General features: G+C 34.1%; 2 protein-coding genes across 2 annotated transcripts; one reads left to right on the top strand and one right to left on the bottom strand.

Annotated features, from left to right (window-relative positions):
• The first annotated feature begins 4,614 nt into the window (after window positions 1–4,614).
• Window positions 4,615–11,155, top strand: LOC107830978 (putative phospholipid-transporting ATPase 9). The gene is made up of 11 exons (XM_016658678.2): window positions 4,615–5,728; window positions 6,209–7,554; window positions 7,755–7,865; window positions 7,982–8,258; window positions 8,343–8,431; window positions 8,523–8,631; window positions 8,817–9,020; window positions 9,176–9,301; window positions 9,416–9,514; window positions 9,660–9,851; window positions 10,178–11,155. Exons 1-11 carry the CDS (start codon window positions 5,330–5,332, stop codon window positions 10,841–10,843), a joined length of 3,618 nt encoding a protein of 1,205 aa, XP_016514164.1. The 5' UTR covers window positions 4,615–5,329; the 3' UTR covers window positions 10,844–11,155.
• A 1,482-nt stretch (window positions 11,156–12,637) lies between these two features.
• LOC107830979 (putative calcium-binding protein CML16) lies at window positions 12,638–13,295 on the bottom strand. The gene has a single exon (XM_016658679.2). The coding sequence runs from the start codon at window positions 13,222–13,224 to the stop codon at window positions 12,739–12,741; it is 486 nt and encodes a 161-aa protein (XP_016514165.1). The 5' UTR covers window positions 13,225–13,295; the 3' UTR covers window positions 12,638–12,738.
• Window positions 13,296–18,564: the final 5,269 nt, after the last annotated feature.

Below are 18,564 nucleotides of genomic sequence, written 5' to 3'. Positions count from 1 at the left end.
TATTATATATATTCACACACAAACGGGAAACATAGAATTAGCATCACTTGGTTGAAAATTCAAGTTTAGATATTCATATTGCTTTCCACGATGAAACGTTAATCATGCCTGTATCCTAATTATTTGGAGCAGGCTCGAGATTAATTAATTGCAATACATTTTACATGACAAATAAAATAAATCAATACTAACTTTGACTGTTCGATCGGTTCTAATTCAATAACGCCGTTGTGAATAGAAATTAAATGTAAGTCTAGTGATCAGTCATACAACTAAGTGAAAGATATATAGCGTAAATCTTCACCATTATTAGAGAGATGTAATTAAATTTCTAATCATGCCATAAACTTTCACCATTGTAGAATCAGTTGGTAATTAAAATCCACTTGATCATTACTCCATCCGGTCCACAATAAGCGATCAATTTGCTTTTTTATTTTGGTCCAAAATAAGTGTCCATTATATAATCAAGAAAAAATATAATTTGTTTGTCCAAAATTACCCTTATGTACGTATTCCTAAAAAGTCTTTTACTCCTCACATTAAATTATGCTGCAATATTTAATTAAGGGTAGTTTAGTTACACAAACTATTTTTTTCTAAAATTTAATATTTTCTTAATGGATATGTCCAAGATAAATTGGTCAATTATTGTAGACAGAAGAGTATATATTGCTATGAGTTGTTACTTGCAAAATTAAGATTCAGTTTTTATGACCAATCAAGGGAGGGTGCGGGAAGCACAAGAAACTAAAAAGGAATAAATTATAAAGGAAACTTTTGGGAAAGATGATTAAGGAATATGGCAGGAAAACGAGTGACGTTCTAAGTAAATGACTGACTTGGGTCAAGTAGATTTTAGTCTACAAAATACTCTTCGTGACATATATGTAACTAATTACTCCTTCGTCTTAATTTATATGCCGGTGTTCAGCCTCTAAGAGTCAAACATATTTTTCTCCGACTTTTAAATATTTATAATCATTGTAACTTATAATACTTTTTACATAATTTTACTAAACAAGTAAATTTTATTTTAAAATTTTTAAAGCTTTTATATTTGAATCACAATCAAAATTAAGAATCTTGGCTCTCAAATTCGAGCTATAACACATAAAATAGGACATATGTAGTAAAAAAAAAAATGCAAGTAGTAGTAATACTTTATCTGTTCAATTTATGTGATACTTTTTTTTTGGACGGTCTCAAAAGAAAAATAACATCTCCTTATATTTAGTAAATATTAAACTTTAAACTTTTTTTTTACTATTAATAAGATGACTTAGCTTATAGCCATACATATGTATTATTTATTTTAGGTCATAAATTTAAAACTTTCTTTTATTATTAAACTCAGTGCATAATAAAGCATTATCATCACATAAATTGAGACTTAAAGGAATGGTATTCAGTAATTTGATGAAGCCATGATGTTGTACTAATATTTACACAATTAACATAAATGCGATGTGTACTCTTAAATTAAAAAGATATATATATTTTTAATTTTCTCTTGCATACAAACGTATATCCGAACAACTAAACGGAAAAAGACACGTAAAACAATATTTAATCATGCATGTGAGGTACGTGGAATTTAATGTAATGCTAATATAGTAGTGAATAGTGGTAAAGGAGTTTTGACTCTTCATTAACACGTCGCGCCCTCGTCGCCATGTTTGCGCATCTTTTAGCCTTTAATACGATTATTTTTTTATTTTTTTACATATATAGATACAAATATATAATGTATAGGTATGGACTAAGATAAATTATATTGTATTTATATCTTGGCCCATGTGGAACTGCTCTATTTTAATCAATATTTTAAAAGGTGGGGTGTGAGGCGAGACATTTTACCTCTGACGAGGCAAGGCGTAAGCCCTAAGATATGATGCGTAAGTCCCACGGATCTTCAAATTTTATAAATTTTAAGGATTTTAAGGTAGTATAAACTAAAAAATAAATATAAATATTACATTAAACTCACAATAATTCAACTATGAATAATACGAAAAGTATGACATATATCATAATATGCAAATTAGCTGCAACGTCGTTACAACTCAAACATAAAAAATAATGTATTCGATATGAAATCTTATACGTATCTCTTAAGGAGTATTGAATCTTGAAAGAATTTTGATATTATAATTTGATTTTGTTTTTTAAAAAAATACTCCTTTTATTTAATATGTTTTTTATTTAAAAGATAATTTATATAAAAACATAATTTATAATTTAAATATGATTCTCTAGCATCATTTATTTTTTAAATTTCAACAACTTAATAAAGTGATACATAATTCATCATACAATAACATGATAACTAATTATTTTTTAATAGTTACTAACTAATACTAAGCTATTAAATTAATAAGTATTGTATCTTGTAAATGTAAAAAAATATTTAGAAAAATAATTATAAAACAATTATGGACTATTATATACGAGTAATAAAGAATAAAAGTTAATAAATAAATACTTTTTAAATAAAAGATTTATTTAAAATTTACTATCATAGCAGTCCTAGTGGATAACATGTAATAATTTTTATTTTAATTATGATATAAAATACTCTCAACTTAACGATTTATGATTAAAAAAAAGTAATTTCGAATAGTCAACGATTTATTAAAAAAATTTGAGGATTTACAAGGTTAGTTACGTACAATTGCATAAAACTCTATTAGACGAGCCCAGTACACTGAGCGTTGGGTGTGTCCGAGGCGTAAGCCCCAACGGCCGAGGCGTAAGTCTCACGGAACGAAGCCCCGCACATAAGCCCAGGGGCGTTTTACGAGTGCTCCGCCCTGGAGCGAGCCCCGGACGAATCCCAATTTTTCCTTTTAAAACAGAGATTTTAATATGTTATATTATTATTTATGTTTATTAATTTCAAAGTAATTGAACATTACTCACAACTATAAGAGTAAAGTTATAAATCTATAATTAAATTTAATTTATGTCAATTGCTCTAAAAATACAAATGGTTGAAATGTTAAATTTTCGGAGAGGACTGTAAAATGTCATTTGCCCCGCACTTTACTACTCTATAAATATATTAAAAATACAAAAATCCGCCGTGTCAAAATAAATTTTGATTACCCAAATTTAAGTTAAAAAAATTTAAAATAAATAGAACATATATATATATTTATGACTTAAATTATACTTCTCCTTTGTTGTCTTCACCTCTGTGTCTTCTTTCAAGCCGTATGTTTGTATGCGGACAAATGTAAAATATACTAGTATATGTTTTTGGTATTGAGATTCTACAATAGTGACTTATTGTGCTTATCTCAGACCAAGATTCATGGTTGTTTTTATAGAGGTTAACATAAATTATAAGCAACTTTTTTGCCTTATTCTTGATCTGTGTTTGTACATATAAACTGTACTGTATTTTTTTATTCACCTATGCGAAACTTCCTTTTTAGGTATATATATATATATATATATATATATATATATATATGTTTATATACAGATTAAAATAAATTATAGTACATTTTAACTCATGTGATTTATGAAATTTAATTTCTACATTATGTTGCTATAAAGATCCGTATTTATGTACTGCGCGCTAGCATATATTTTAATTATTTTTTTGGGTAATTTATATTTTAATTATTTTACTACATTTTGTCTTCACTTGCATCCATGAAGATTCTGTTTTTAAATATACTGTTGCAATAATCTGTTTTTGTATTGAAAGTAAGAGAAATTATATATGTTGTAGTTTTGTCTTCACCTCTATGATTTTATATTTTAAATTTAAATAAATCTGCAGTATTAATATATACTGCTACAATTATCTGGCCTAAGATAGTATTCCATACGTATCAAATTATCTGCCGTAATTTCTAAAAATAGTTATCTCAAATTATTTGTCATTTTAGAAGTACAAGATAAAATTAATTATATTTTTTCTATTTTACTGCTAACAATAATTATTCTTGAAAATGGAGATAACACATAAATAGAGTAAAAATTCAATGAAAAAAGATCATATTTTAAGATATAAATAAGGGTAAAATAGTCTAAAACTCCTCCTAATTAATGTTTCTTAAGGGGCGTGTGAAAGAGAAACACGATAAATAATTTGAGACGGAGGGAGTATGTAATTATTTTGTCTTCACCTTCGTGAAGCTTAAGTATACTGTTACAAGTGCGACGTGTTACCTAATACAAACTATATTATATTTTTTGTCATCACCTATATGGAATATCTTTTCTAAAATAATACTGGTACAATGATATATGTTTACATACAAATTAGATTAATTAAACTATACTTATGTCTTCATATACAGATTAACATTAATCATATTCTAACATTGTCTTCACCTCTGTAAAACTTACAGCTGCAAGTGTTACTTTGTTTCTCACCCGATATTAGATTTCGGTTTCGGGACTCGAACTCGAGTTCTTTGATTAATATTACAGGAGTACTTATTGACCGACCATAATATTTGGCGGTGTTTAATTATATAAAGATTTAAATAAAATATACACTACATTTTTTTGTCTTTACTTTCTATGAAACTTCCTGACAAGTACAGAGAGTAGAGCAACACCCATAAATGGAAGAATCCACCCGTTATATTCTTTAGAAATTTTCCCGCGAAAAGCTTCTTTTTCCATCAATCTTCTTATTGTATCTTTTTCTTCTATGGATTTGCAACTATATATGAGGAGAGCAATTTGCAAGTTTTTATAGGACATTATGTGATGTCAATTTGTATTCTTTTAAGGAATAATTAATTTGGGATTTTAAAGTTAATCAAAATTTAAGTAAAGTCAACTTACTCCATTAGAGAGAGAGAGAAGATCCAAGTCATTGTTCAAAGTCTTTAAGACCAAATTATAAGCTAACATTTCTTCTCACGTTGTCTTTCTTCACTTTGTACCATAATTTTAAAGTCAACACTCTCCTTTTCTTTCTTCATTTCACCTTTTGAATTCAGAAGTGTATGTTTGTGTTTCTTGGTCATTATAAAGATTAAAGCTTTTTGAGGGTAGGATTAATTTTTCTCTTCCCATTGTTTGTGAAAGTTATAGTGGTTGGGTTTTAAAGTTATTTTTTTGGAAGCATTTATCTGGGGTTCTGTTCTTTGGATATATTATTCATTTTATTCTTTGGTGGGTGTGAGAAAGTTTTGATTTTCCAGGAGGAGTTCTGTTTCTGGGCAATTGAAAAAGGGTTCTTCTTGAAAAACTCCCTTGCCTTGCTGGAAAAACTAAATAATTTCTTCTTTTTTTTCCACCTTAATTTGGTACTTTATTCTAATTGGAATTTGGGTGATAGACAAAGACAAGGATAAAAATGAAGACAGGTAGAAGGAAAAGGATACAGTTTAGCAAGATTTACACATTTAAATGTGGGGAAGCATCTTTTTTAGGTGATGATCATTCACAGATTGGAGGGCCAGGATATTCAAGAGTGGTGTATTGCAATGAACCAAATAGTTTTGAGGCTGGAATTAGAGATTATGCAGGAAATTATGTAAGAACTACGAAGTATACAGCTGCAACATTCTTGCCAAAGTCCTTGTTTGAGCAGTTTAGGAGGGTGGCCAACTTTTATTTTCTTGTCATTGCCATATTGTCCTTCACACCATTGACTCCTTATTCTGCTGCCAGTGCTGTTGTTATTCCTCTTGTTATTGTCATTGGAGCCACCATGGTTAAAGAAGGCGTCGAAGATGGACGCCGAAAGCAACAGGTATTTAGAGTGTTCTGCTCTTCAGCTATTGCTCTTTCCATTTATTTTTTTAGTCCTGGTACTATCTTTCTGGCCTTTGTTTTTGCTACTGTTCTATTGTTTCGTTTCGTCTTCATGAGCGAGGGTCCTTCAGAAACAGCGGAGGGTGGGGGTAAGTTCTTCGTACACTACCATCACCAGACTCCACTTGTGTGATTATAGTGGATTGTTGTTGTTGAGTTCTGCTCTTTATAAATCTGTCCATTCTAGGGTATTTACAGTTAATTAGGTAATTGTTTAGCAGTTCAAATATTGCAAAAGTACGTTTTTGCAATATCACTGTTATGTCTTAGAATAATTATTAAGTCTAGTTTCAGGCTTTGGCATTTCATCTGGTGCTGCCAAATATGATATATATACATCTGGAGTCTCCATTTTTGTATATAGATACACGGGTAGTTTGTATGATTATCATTTGCCTTTCCATTTTCTCCCTTTCAGGATGTTGAGGTAAATAATAGGAAGGTTAAAGTACATCAAGAAAATAGAGTTTTTGATCATACAGAATGGAAAAATTTGAGAGTTGGCGATATTGTTAAGGTGGAGAAGGATGAGTTCTTTCCAGCAGACTTACTGTTGCTTTCATCTAGTTATGAAGATGCAGTTTGTTATGTTGAAACTATGAATCTTGACGGGGAGACTAATTTGAAGCTGAAACAAGCATTGGTGGGGACTTCATCATTGCACGAAGATTCCCACTTCGAAGATTTTAAGGCTTTTGTTAAGTGTGAAGATCCTAATGCTAATTTATATACTTTTGTTGGAACTATGGAATATGAAGAAAAACATTATCCTCTTTCTCCCCAGCAATTACTACTCAGAGGCTCTAAATTGCGGAACACAGATTACATATATGGGGCTGTTATCTTCACTGGTCATGACACAAAGGTAATGCAGAATGCGACAGATCCTCCTTCAAAAAGAAGCAGAGTTGAGAGGAAAATGGATAAAATCGTTTACTTCTTATTTGGAGTTTTGTTCACTATGTCCTTTGTCGGATCAGTTTGCTTTGGAATTCTGACTAAAGAGGACTTAAATGGTGGACGTAAAAGGTGGTATCTACGACCTGATGAATCTGACATATATTTTGATCCCAATGGAGCTACTGCTGCTGCCATTTACCATTTTCTGACAGCCGTGATGTTGTATAGCTACTTGATTCCGATATCTTTATATGTGTCCATAGAACTTGTTAAAGTTCTTCAGACTATCTTCATTAATCAGGACATTCATATGTATCATGAAGAAACTGATAAACCAGCACATGCACGCACCTCAAATTTAAATGAGGAACTTGGCCAGGTTGACACAATACTTTCAGACAAAACCGGCACATTGACTTGTAATTCAATGGAGTTTGTCAAGTGCTCAGTGGCTGGAACTGCTTATGGACGTGGTATTACAGAAGTCGAGAGGGCTTTGGCTAAAAGAAATGGTTCTCCATTGATGGTAAATGATCAGAAGTTGGTTGAGGATTCTGCTGTTAGTACAAGGAAGTCTACTATTAAAGGCTTCAATTTTGTTGACGAGCGAATAATGAATGGGAGTTGGGTGCATGAACCTCATTTAGATGTCATACAGAAATTCTTCCGTTTATTAGCAGTCTGTCATACGGTCATACCAGAAGTGGATGAAGGTACAAGGGAGATTTCATATGAAGCTGAATCTCCAGATGAGGCGGCATTTGTAATTGCAGCTAGAGAAATTGGCTTTGAATTATTTAAAAGGACACAAACAAGTGTTTCAGTGCATGAGTTGGATCTAGCATCTGGCAAGAAAGTTGAGAGGTTAGTTAACGTCAAATATGTCTTTGTGGTTTTGAGATCTACTAAAATGATATTTTACCTATATGAAAGCTTTGCATGATCACAGAGTGAAGCCGTTTTGAGATCTTAATGCAAATAAAACTGTCCTGATATTGAATTTTTGCTATAAGCAGCACAAGATTTTGGATATCAAGAGTAATCGTAGATTTCTTTCTTTGCAGGTCATATAGAATTTTGAATGTTTTGGAGTTTAATAGTACAAGAAAAAGGATGTCTGTAATAGTAAAGGATGAGGCGGGGAAGATATTGTTACTTTGCAAAGGTGCTGATAGGTAAGGTCAATTGCAACTTCATAAGCACCATAAATTCCTTGAATTCTTACATTAGTTGCTGATTTTGTTTACGTTTCCCTTCTAATCTTCTCTTTCTGGTTATGGTCTTTATGCAGTGTCATATTTGAAAGGCTCGCCAAAAGTGGAAGGGAATTTGAAGAGGCAACAAGGGAACATGTACATGAGTATGCTGATGCAGGCTTGAGGACCTTAATACTGGCCTATCGCGAAATTAGTAAAGAAGAATACCAAGTATTCAATGAGCAATTTTCAGATGCCAAGAATTCAGTCACTACAGACCGTGATGCGTTGATCGATGAAGCAACTGAAAAGATTGAAAAGGAGTTGATTCTTTTAGGCGCCACTGCTGTTGAGGACAAACTACAACAAGGGGTAAGTTTTATTAAGTCATAGTTCGCTTCCCAACTATCACCATTTGGACGTGTTACTGACTTTTTTCCTGTCATTCACTGGTAGGTTCCTGAATGCATCGACAAACTTGCTCAAGCAGGTATCAAGATATGGGTTTTGACTGGGGATAAGATGGAAACAGCCATTAATATTGGGTAAAGTATTTGGTTATGATTAGTTTTCAATTTCTTAATTGATTCAAGCATTGCTTGTCTAATCTTTTTTTATCCATAATATCTTCTGCAGCTATGCCTGTAGTTTGCTTAGACAAGGAATGAAGCAAATTATCGTAAACTTGGAAAGCCCTGATATTATAGCAATAGAGAAAGCAGGAGAAAAGGATGCTATTGCCAGTGTAAATACCTATTCTATTCTTCCGCTGCCACCATATATATATATATCTTTATTAGAAAGATTGAGTAATTTTTCCAGGGTAAAAACAAATGGTTTTAGCCACATTCCTTACTAGAAGTTAACCGATTTAAACCTTACCTTGCCATCTCTAATAATACATGCTTTTTGCTACGCAAATTCTAATAGGCATCTAAGGAAAGTGTGCTGCGACAAATTATAGAAGGGAAGGCTCTACTTACGTCTTCAAGCACAGAGGCATTTGCTTTGATCATTGATGGAAAATCTATTACATATGCTCTAGAAGATGACACAAAAAGATTGTTTTTAGATCTTGCAATTAGATGTGCTGCTGTTATATGCTGTCGATCATCACCTAAACAGAAGGCATTGGTGAGTACAACTTGTCTTCACAACCAAAACAAATTGCTAGTATAAATTTTGAGGCATTTGGCCTTCTCTCTTGTATCTTTTCTGCAATTTAATGTCTCATTTTCCCTGACCTTAGTTTGATCTTCCCTAATCATACCTATCTTTGGAATATACAGGTAACAAGACTTGTTAAACTTGAGACTAAAAAGACAACTTTGGCCATCGGAGACGGAGCTAATGATGTAGGAATGCTTCAAGAAGCTGATATTGGAATTGGAATCAGTGGTGTTGAAGGAATGCAGGTGAGAGCTTATACATTTCTCTTTCCATTTTGCAGCGACACACATTTCTACTTCTTGCATCGGTCCTAATATTTTGTTTCTTAATCTTGTTTCTGGCGTTTTCAAACTTGTTAGGCTGTTATGTCAAGTGATATTGCAATTGCTCAGTTCCAATTTTTGGAGCGCTTGCTTTTAGTACATGGCCATTGGTGTTATAGAAGGATCTCTTCGATGGTAATCTATTTGCTACTTCTTTTCTTCCTTATATATATTGCTCGAAAACTAACTTGTTTCCTTCTGTGGAATTGTTTCAAGCGTAAAGAAACTATTTCTAGTCTTTATGGAGTGGTCCTGTAACTGGCTTTTCTTTTCTTTGCAGATATGCTACTTCTTCTACAAAAATGTTGCATTTGGTTTTACACTCTTCTTATACGAGTCGTATGCATCATTTTCTGGGCAACTTGCATATAATGATTGGTTTCTGGCATGTTACAACGTCTTCTTCACATCACTACCAGTGATTGCTTTGGGAGTTTTTGATCAAGATGTATCTGCTCGATATTGTCTTAAGGTAATTCCGACTTCACGCTGTGCTGATACTTTATTTAACTCTTGTATAGTCAGACCTCTCTATAACAGCACTTCACTATAAAAACCAAGTTTTTTCGGAACCAAATGTCATGTTTTGTTATAATATATGTTCTCTATAACAACAATTCGCTATAACATCCAATAACATCCGGAACGAATGATGCTGTTATAGAGAGGTTTGACCGTAGCATTAACTCTTGTAGCTATTGTACATGGCTGTAATATAGCTGTGTCAATGACGGCACGAAAAACAACTTTAGGTTGCTTTCATGTTGATCCTAATTATTTTCGGGTATTTTATGGCAGTTTCCTATACTCTATCAAGAAGGTATACAGAATGTCCTTTTCAGTTGGCGTCGTATAATTGGATGGATGTTAAATGGGATCTGCAGTGCAGTTATTATCTTCTTCATCTGCATAAGAGTACTAGATCCTCAAGCTTTCAATAAGGATGGTAAAACCAGTGACCATGCAATTGTGGGAGCAACAATGTACACATGTGTGGTTTGGGTCGTCAACTGTCAAATGGCACTTGCTGTTAGTTATTTCACCTTAATCCAACACATCCTCATCTGGGGTGGAATTGCTCTCTGGTATATTTTCCTTCTAATATATGGATCCATGCCTACAACATTTTCCACCAACGCGTACCAAGTCTTTGCGGAAGCTCTTGTTCCCTCCCCATTATACTGGTTAGTCACAGTGTTAGTGGTTATTTCAGCTTTAGTCCCCTACTTTGCATACAATGCAATTCAGTTTCGGTTCTTTCCAATGTACCATGGGATGATTCAATGGATAAGGTATGAGGGGAACTCAAATGACCCGGAATATTGCAATGATGTGAGGCAGAGGTCGATAAGACTAACAACTGTGGGCGTCACTGCTCGTTCCATAGCAAGTACTAATTCAAGTCTAAAAGACAAAAAGAGTAATCACAGATACCATCTGATTAGAGTACTCTCAGGAAGATAAGAGTCTAGACCTACAAAAGACAGTTTTGAACTGGAATTTGCTCCAGAAGTTTGTAAATTTCTCCCACAGGTTACATGTGTATATAATTCTTTTATATCTTGGTAGAATTATAAGATCATCTTTGTTGAATACTGGAAGACACGTGGCAGATGAAGTAAGTTTTTACAGGAAAGATCAGATTAGGATTCTCTTTTAAGAAATAATCTTGTGTACATTTTTATAGCAAGCAGTACAGAATGATCAAATTTTCTATTTGGAATCATGTATTTGTACACTTCAATAAAGAAATTTGCCTATATGCATTCTCTGGGAGTTGTACATTCATAGCAATCAAAGCTGCAAAAATTCCAGCAAGTTGTTTTGCTTCAATCAGCTTTTTGAAAAAGAAATGAAAAGGTAAAACTGCAGACTGCAGATGAAATGTCAAGTAAATTTCAACCAAATTGCAGAGAAATCCGAAATTTTTTATTTTTGTCTTAGCAACAACAAACAACAACATACCTAATAATATCTCACACCGTGCGGTCTGGGGAGGATGGTGTGTACGCAGATCTTACTCCTACCTTTTTATTTGCAAATTGCATATACTTCCAACTCAAGACTGATTTTAATAAAAGCTAAGTGAAGTTATAGCCGACTTCTTCCAAAATTGCACACAGCACACCCAAGGAAAAACAAGTTTCCGAGGACAATGTTATGGATCTTAGCAACAACAAACAATAACATACCTAGTAATATCTTACACCGTGGGGTCTGGGGAGGATGATGTGTACGCAGACATTACCCCTACCTTTCTATTTGCAAGTTGCATATACTTCCGACTCAAGACTCATTTTAATAAAAGCTAAGTGAAGTTATAGCCTGGCTTCTTCCAAAATTGCACAATGCACACCCAAGGAAAAACAAGTTTCCGAGGACAATGTTATGGTTTTTTTTTTTTTTTTGTCATGGTTTCCGGGTGTCTCTTTGCGAGCCTGACTAGCTGTACCCACCGGGTCCCGCTGTTTCAAGGCGGGTGCACCACGATTAGTTCTACGGGGCCCTGGAGACGCGGCCGATTTGTAATGCCTCTAATGGCCCTACTGGAGCTCGAACTGGCGACCTGAAGGACTTTGTCCTCAAACCTTTACCAGCCGAGCTACCCCTCAGGGTTACAATGTTATGGATTGAATAATAATATAACTATACCTCCGTTCGAAGCAAAGTTGAAATACAATATTATGTTTGAAATCGAACAATGGTTCGAAATATTTCAAGTACCAAAAAAAGGAACCTTTTTAACTTCATGTCGTTAACATCTAAAGTTTTAAGCTACTTTTTGCATCATCGAGAATCCAAAATATCTCGCCCGGTACAAAACTGACACAAAAAATCCTAATTCCATAGTCAATGAACCAAGAAATAAGTGTCTTGTACTTTCCATGCATATATAGTACTAACCATTCAATTCCCAATTAAAGAAGTCCCTTCCATAGATGACAACAATGCGAAGACATGACATACCAATATAATAGTTACTACAAGAGTTAAAAAGTCATTACATACTTCATCAATTGTCCTTCTCCTCCTTAATTCAAATACATAGAGGCTCGCGTAACCTCAATACAACAAATATCGACAGTCCCTTAAACTTGTCAGTATATTTCATTTGGATATAAGAGGACATACAGACTCCTACAATCTAACCTTAAAAAACACATAAGCTAAAATTATAAAATCGTAAACATAAAAATACGTTACAGCAAAGGTCTATTATATCGAGTCAATGTCATCCAAATCTGACAATAATCTATTAACAAAAGATTCATTTTTTTTAACGTTAATGATGCCATGTTGGATGAAAATGACACGAAAGACCACCTTATAAAACATACCGAAAATTAATTATACCGTTGTTAAGAGACAGTTAGGCCAAGAAAATCAGTAGCAGATTTTCCAAGAATATTAGCAAACTCATTGAAACTTATTACACCATCTCCATTCGTATCAGCTTCTTGCATGAGATTCGATAATTCTCGGTACGTTAAAGGATGGCCCATTTTGGCCATTTGTCCGGCGAGTTCAGCGGCGGTAATGTATCCGTTACCGTCGCGATCGAACGACCGAAAAAGCTCCATGAGCTGATCTTGATTCATTAAAATATCGTCATTCATATCAGGCATTATGGCATTTACGAGTTCGTCGAATTCGATGGATCCATTGCCATTGTGGTCTATTTTGGCGAGTAATGCGTGGAGTTGATCGCCGCCGGGTTTGAGACCAAGAGAGCGGAGGAGGGCGGCGAGTTCTAGTTGTGTTAGGCTGCCGTCGCCGTCGAGGTCGAAGCGCATGAATATGTCTTTTAGCTGTTTGAGTTGATCAGATTTTAGAGTAGTCATCATTATGAAAAGGAGGAGAAGAAAAAGAAAGAATGAAATGTGGAAGTTTTTGGTTATGGAGATTGTTTGGGTCAGAATTGGTGGAGGAAAGAGAAAAACAAGAATTAGTGAACGAAAGAGAAATGAAGGGCTGAGGGTTGGGGGGGGGGGGGGGATGGGATAGGGTTTTTTCCTAATAAGGTTTTAACGAGGCACATTATTTATGGACATCCAAGGGGGAGTGTTATGATAAATATCATATTATGGTGGATGTCTACTCTTCCTCCATGATCTTCATGTCAAATGCTTAATGACATATTCAATGACATATTTTCTATGTTCAATGACATATTCCATGACATATTTCTTCACTTTTCATGCCTATATAAAAGTCTTGTAACAGATAGGAAATACACACAATTGAAGAAGAAAATCTCTTCCTTTCTCTCTATCTCTATTTCTTGTTCATGTTTTACTAAACTGTCTTTATTTCTTATTCATGTTTTACTAAATTGTTTTTATTTCATAACACGTTATCAGCACGAGTCTCTAACCAATTGTATATATATCTATAAAAAATTTCCTATATCCGAAAAGATTGCAATTAGAAGCCATACATATCATCTCATGGTTAGATGTAAAAAGAAACTACATATAGTAAGTAATGAAACGTACGAAGGTATAATTATCTTATACTTGTTATTTCTTTAATATCTCATATGCACACAACTTCGTACTACACCTGTATTGCATAAGCACATATTAATATTACATTTTTTATATCACATGAATGGAATGACATTTTTGAAGTTCTATAAGTGAAAAATCATAGTACCAGTTAATTGTTAATATGATGCATGCATGGTAACCAAGGATATGTTATATAAGTTGTCTTATGTATATTTGTGTGTTAACTATTTTCAATATGTCTTGCCGCTTTTAACATTTTCTTTTACTTTGATGAATATTTTTCTATTTTGGGTTTTTACACTTGCATATAGTTAAAAAAAAGAATAAAAAAAAATGGGTCATACTGATTAGAAGCATAAATCATCTTGAAGAAAACAAGAAATACTTCACATCTTTATCTAGGTTGATTAATTACTTCTTTGAAATTTGAAAAACAAATCAGCTACTGAGAAAGTATACTTCATAATTTATGGTCGTATCATTTGAAAGCAAACAATGATTAGTATGACTACTAGAAAAGGTATTTTCGAGTATCCATGATCTACTTGATGCTTGCTACTGACTTACCATTTTCAAGTATTTTATATAAATGATGCATAAGCTACAACTGGTAAGTTGTTACCTATAATGTCACTTTTCAGGTAATATAAATGCTGAATTTATGTATTAGTACTATATATGTGTTGTTACCTATATGTTGTACTTTTGATAAATTTATTCACTAATTGCTTGGTTGAATTGAATGAAGGAAAGTCATGGCGTTAAATCAAATTCAATAGGTAGGGCATACCCCGAAAACAACAATATTTTTGAAAGAGGCTCAATAAATATTATGACAATGATTTTATGATCCATTTAAATTCTAATAGAATTTAGAAGAAATATTCTGACTACAAACGATTGTATTTCATATAGATGCTACAAATAATTGATAAAGCTTTACGCTGATTTGAGATTTGTACACTTATTTAAGAAAACAAATTTGATTTATTAAGTTGCAAATTAGTTGTGTACAACTTTATTGGCATGTGATTGAAATTAAGGCTTGAGAATGAATCTCAATGTTGTTTAGCCTATTATGCCATTGATTGAGGGTAAGATATAGGGATCAAATCCTGATGCTCCATAATGATAAGAGTTGGGTTTGAGTCCCAATTTATTATGGCTTAACATGCCTTTATATTGGTAAGACATTGGGTTTGAATCCCAATGTACCATATTGATGATATAATAATGACTAAAGAAAAATACTATATTTTTCATGAAAAGGCATGAAGATTGTCCCACTTATAGCTCCATTCTTGAAGTGAATGTTGTAGCAATGCATAATAAGTCTAAATGAAGACAAGTGGTTGAACAATGAACGTGAACATTCCAAATAATAATAATCATCACAATGATTATAAAAGGAGAACAACAAGGGTTCTCAAAATAGTCCTTCAAAATGTGAAGGCAATGTTTACCATCAAATTGGTATGAAGCACATCACTGATTATAATCCATTCCTTGAAGAGAATGTGACTTGTGATAAGCATTGAGAATGCAGACCCATTCCTAAAGGTGAATGTGGTAATATGTTGTCACGACCCAAATTGGAGGGCCATGACTAGCACCCGACCACACTTGCGGAGCACCAACGTACATTTCATCTAACCTTCATTATTATCTTTTAGGGCTGACGAGATCAATATAAATGGTAGACCTGGATCATGGACAACCAGCAACAAAATATGACGGCATGAACATACATAGCAGGGGATGACCAGACAATCAAGAAACTACATATAAGGTATGAGCTACCACACTACTATGAAAGACTATACAACAAAAACTAGCCGACAAGGCATACCAAACTATACATGAGTCGACACCTGTCTATGAGCCTCTAAAGGAACATAAGTGCTGCAACTTAGCCGGAACAGGGCCCCGACATACCCATAATGTCTATAACAAAAATGCATACCAAGACCAAGGCAAGTCCGGAGAAGGAATCTCGTCAATCACCGCTGAACTAGACAGCCTACTGTGGTGGGGGAGTTGCACCTGCCTGTCTATCAGGACCTACAGCACGACATGCAGCGTCCACAAATAAAAGGACGTCAGTACGAATAAAGTACTGAGTATGTAAGGCAGGGAACCATAAATACGATCAGTAATGTAAGCAAGGATAGAGAATATACAACCTGTAACATCTTAGTACCTCTGAGGGCTACTTACATGAAATGCATGATACATATGTATAAATACATAAACCCTTAAAACATTTGCCTCTGTGGGCATCATCATCATCATATCGTACCCGACCATAATAGGCTCGGTAAAAAAAACGTACCCGGCCATCATAAGGCTCGGTAGAATCGTACCTGGCCACGTGGAGCTCGGTAAAACCCAACTGATCAGTGGTTGCACAATAGGTGTTGTACCCGGCCAACTATAGCGTGGCTCGGTAGAGTAAAATAGATACATATATATAATGCATGCTCGACTCATGGAATTACATTATAAACCTTTCAGAGTGACGTAAGGTCGGTATCCTCTGTACACGTTATTAGGACTCACTCTTCACTATGAACCTTATAAGAATCAAGAAGTACCAACAACATTGATAACATAAGAATAAGAGAAGCAACATTAACATCAATAGTTCCATAAGAGGGAAAACAATGTAAGTACTGCTAGCTTCTAAGAGTAGAGTATTTTGGAAGCTCGTTCATTACATTATGTACAATCGGAGTCATGCAAAAGAAGGAAAGGGATAGCCTCACATACCTTGTATATACTGCCCCATTCTCAAGCTATGCAATTGTAAAAACTTCTTAGTCTACAATAAGAGAAACGATACTATCGTTATCATTTAAGCGTCATAACTATTATGTATCGACCACAACCTATTTTACGATGAAACGGACAGCACCTCCCCTATATATATGACCTCACACCATTCAAAACAGTCACCAAATAGCCCAAACAACATCAATAATAAACATATTGAGCCTCCCAAAATAGTCCACACATAGCCTAATCACTCCATACATACGACGACCACCGTAGTCGTGTCAAACAACCTGGAAATGTTACGAATAACTATCAGCCCATAACCCTACATATATATGGTGTTTCTCCACACCCTTCCTCCTCCAAAACTCCACAAGATAGTAGTAAAATACGCAGCCCAACAGCAACGCAAAACAGTCCACAAAACAATAACATTACTACCAAGCCTTTCGATATATATTTCACAAGTTCTAGCTTCAATGGCTTAGCCGAAACTTGGACAATCTTAAATACATATAGAGTAAGAGGTTCCTTACCTTTATACAGAAATAACAACTCCAATTTGACCTTAAATTTCCATGAAGTATCCCTCCAATGCTGCCACAACAACTAAAAAGCGAAACTAGCGATCAATTAGTGTTTTTCGGCACTAGAATCACTTTAGAAGACTTGAAATCACCTAGGATTGATATTAAGAACATGAGGGAGTATTTACATAACATAAACCCTTTAAAACAACCTCCCACACGAGCTGGAACGACACAAAAATGAGCGACAACAAGAAGAACAAGAGACTTACTAGCACCACGGAATTCTCGACACTTGATTTGTGTTGTTTGCCCCTTTTTTGGGTCTTGAATCTTGAGAGAACCTTGAGAGGATGTTCCTAGGGTTCTAATGTCTGAAAATAGTGAGAAGAAATGACTTAAAACGGGTTGGAGGCATCCTATATAGGTCCAAATATCTTAAACCGCCTTAGTGGGCCCCATAGAGAGGTGCTTGGCGCAGTCTCGCGAAAACACAAATATCTCTCTACTCCGAGATCGTATCGATGAACGGTTTAATGCTTTGGAAAATAGAATCATAGATCTTTAATTTGGTTGGTATATCACTCCGTAATTCCTTTTAAATTAGGAGAAAAGATTAGAAACATTTGACCTAATGTTTAAGTAAAATTATGAACCTAAGTTGCGACAACTTTTGTCGACTTTTGTTTCATAACTCGTTCGACTTCAAGACTAATGATACGGATATTATATGATTAAAATACCTTAATAAATGAACTCTTGAGTGTATTAAGAACCGCTAGATTACTTGAAAATACGAGTTACAACATCCTTGATTCATTTAACTTCTAATACTTGTTAATCAACCTTATACACTCTTGTATCACTTAAGACCAATAGGATTGACTTCTTATCATCTCAAAGATAATTCCTTCTTGGATTTATGTTAACTAATATATGGCATGAACTAACACATGTGGATATGGGTTGTAACATCCTCCCCCTTAGGAACATTCGTCCTCGAATGTAAGGGTTTATGGGGAGTTTAAATCATCGTGGATTCCAATGGAAATTTCCGATCAATTTTCCCCTATAAAATGGTCACTAGCAAAACTTGCAAGTAATTAAGCCCAACATATGGCTTCACAAGGCTACACAAAGCATTATACGTATTTACATTATCTACATATCACCATTTTGTATTAAGGAGGAGTATTCTCAAATTATTGCTTACCTCATAGAGCCGTTTCACCTTCCAATGTATCCTGTCTTCCACCAGCATCCTTGTTATCTTCATTCTGGAATAAGTAAGGGTATTTAGACTTCATCTCCTCTTCTGCTTCCCATGTCATTTCTTCTATATTTTTGTTCCTCCACAATACTTTGACGGAAG

The sequence above is a fragment of the Nicotiana tabacum genome, chromosome 16 (genome assembly GCF_000715075.1).
Source record: "Nicotiana tabacum cultivar K326 chromosome 16, ASM71507v2, whole genome shotgun sequence".
NCBI classification, from domain to species: Eukaryota; Viridiplantae; Streptophyta; class Magnoliopsida; order Solanales; family Solanaceae; genus Nicotiana; species Nicotiana tabacum.
This window is presented reverse-complemented; position numbering and strand designations above follow the sequence as displayed.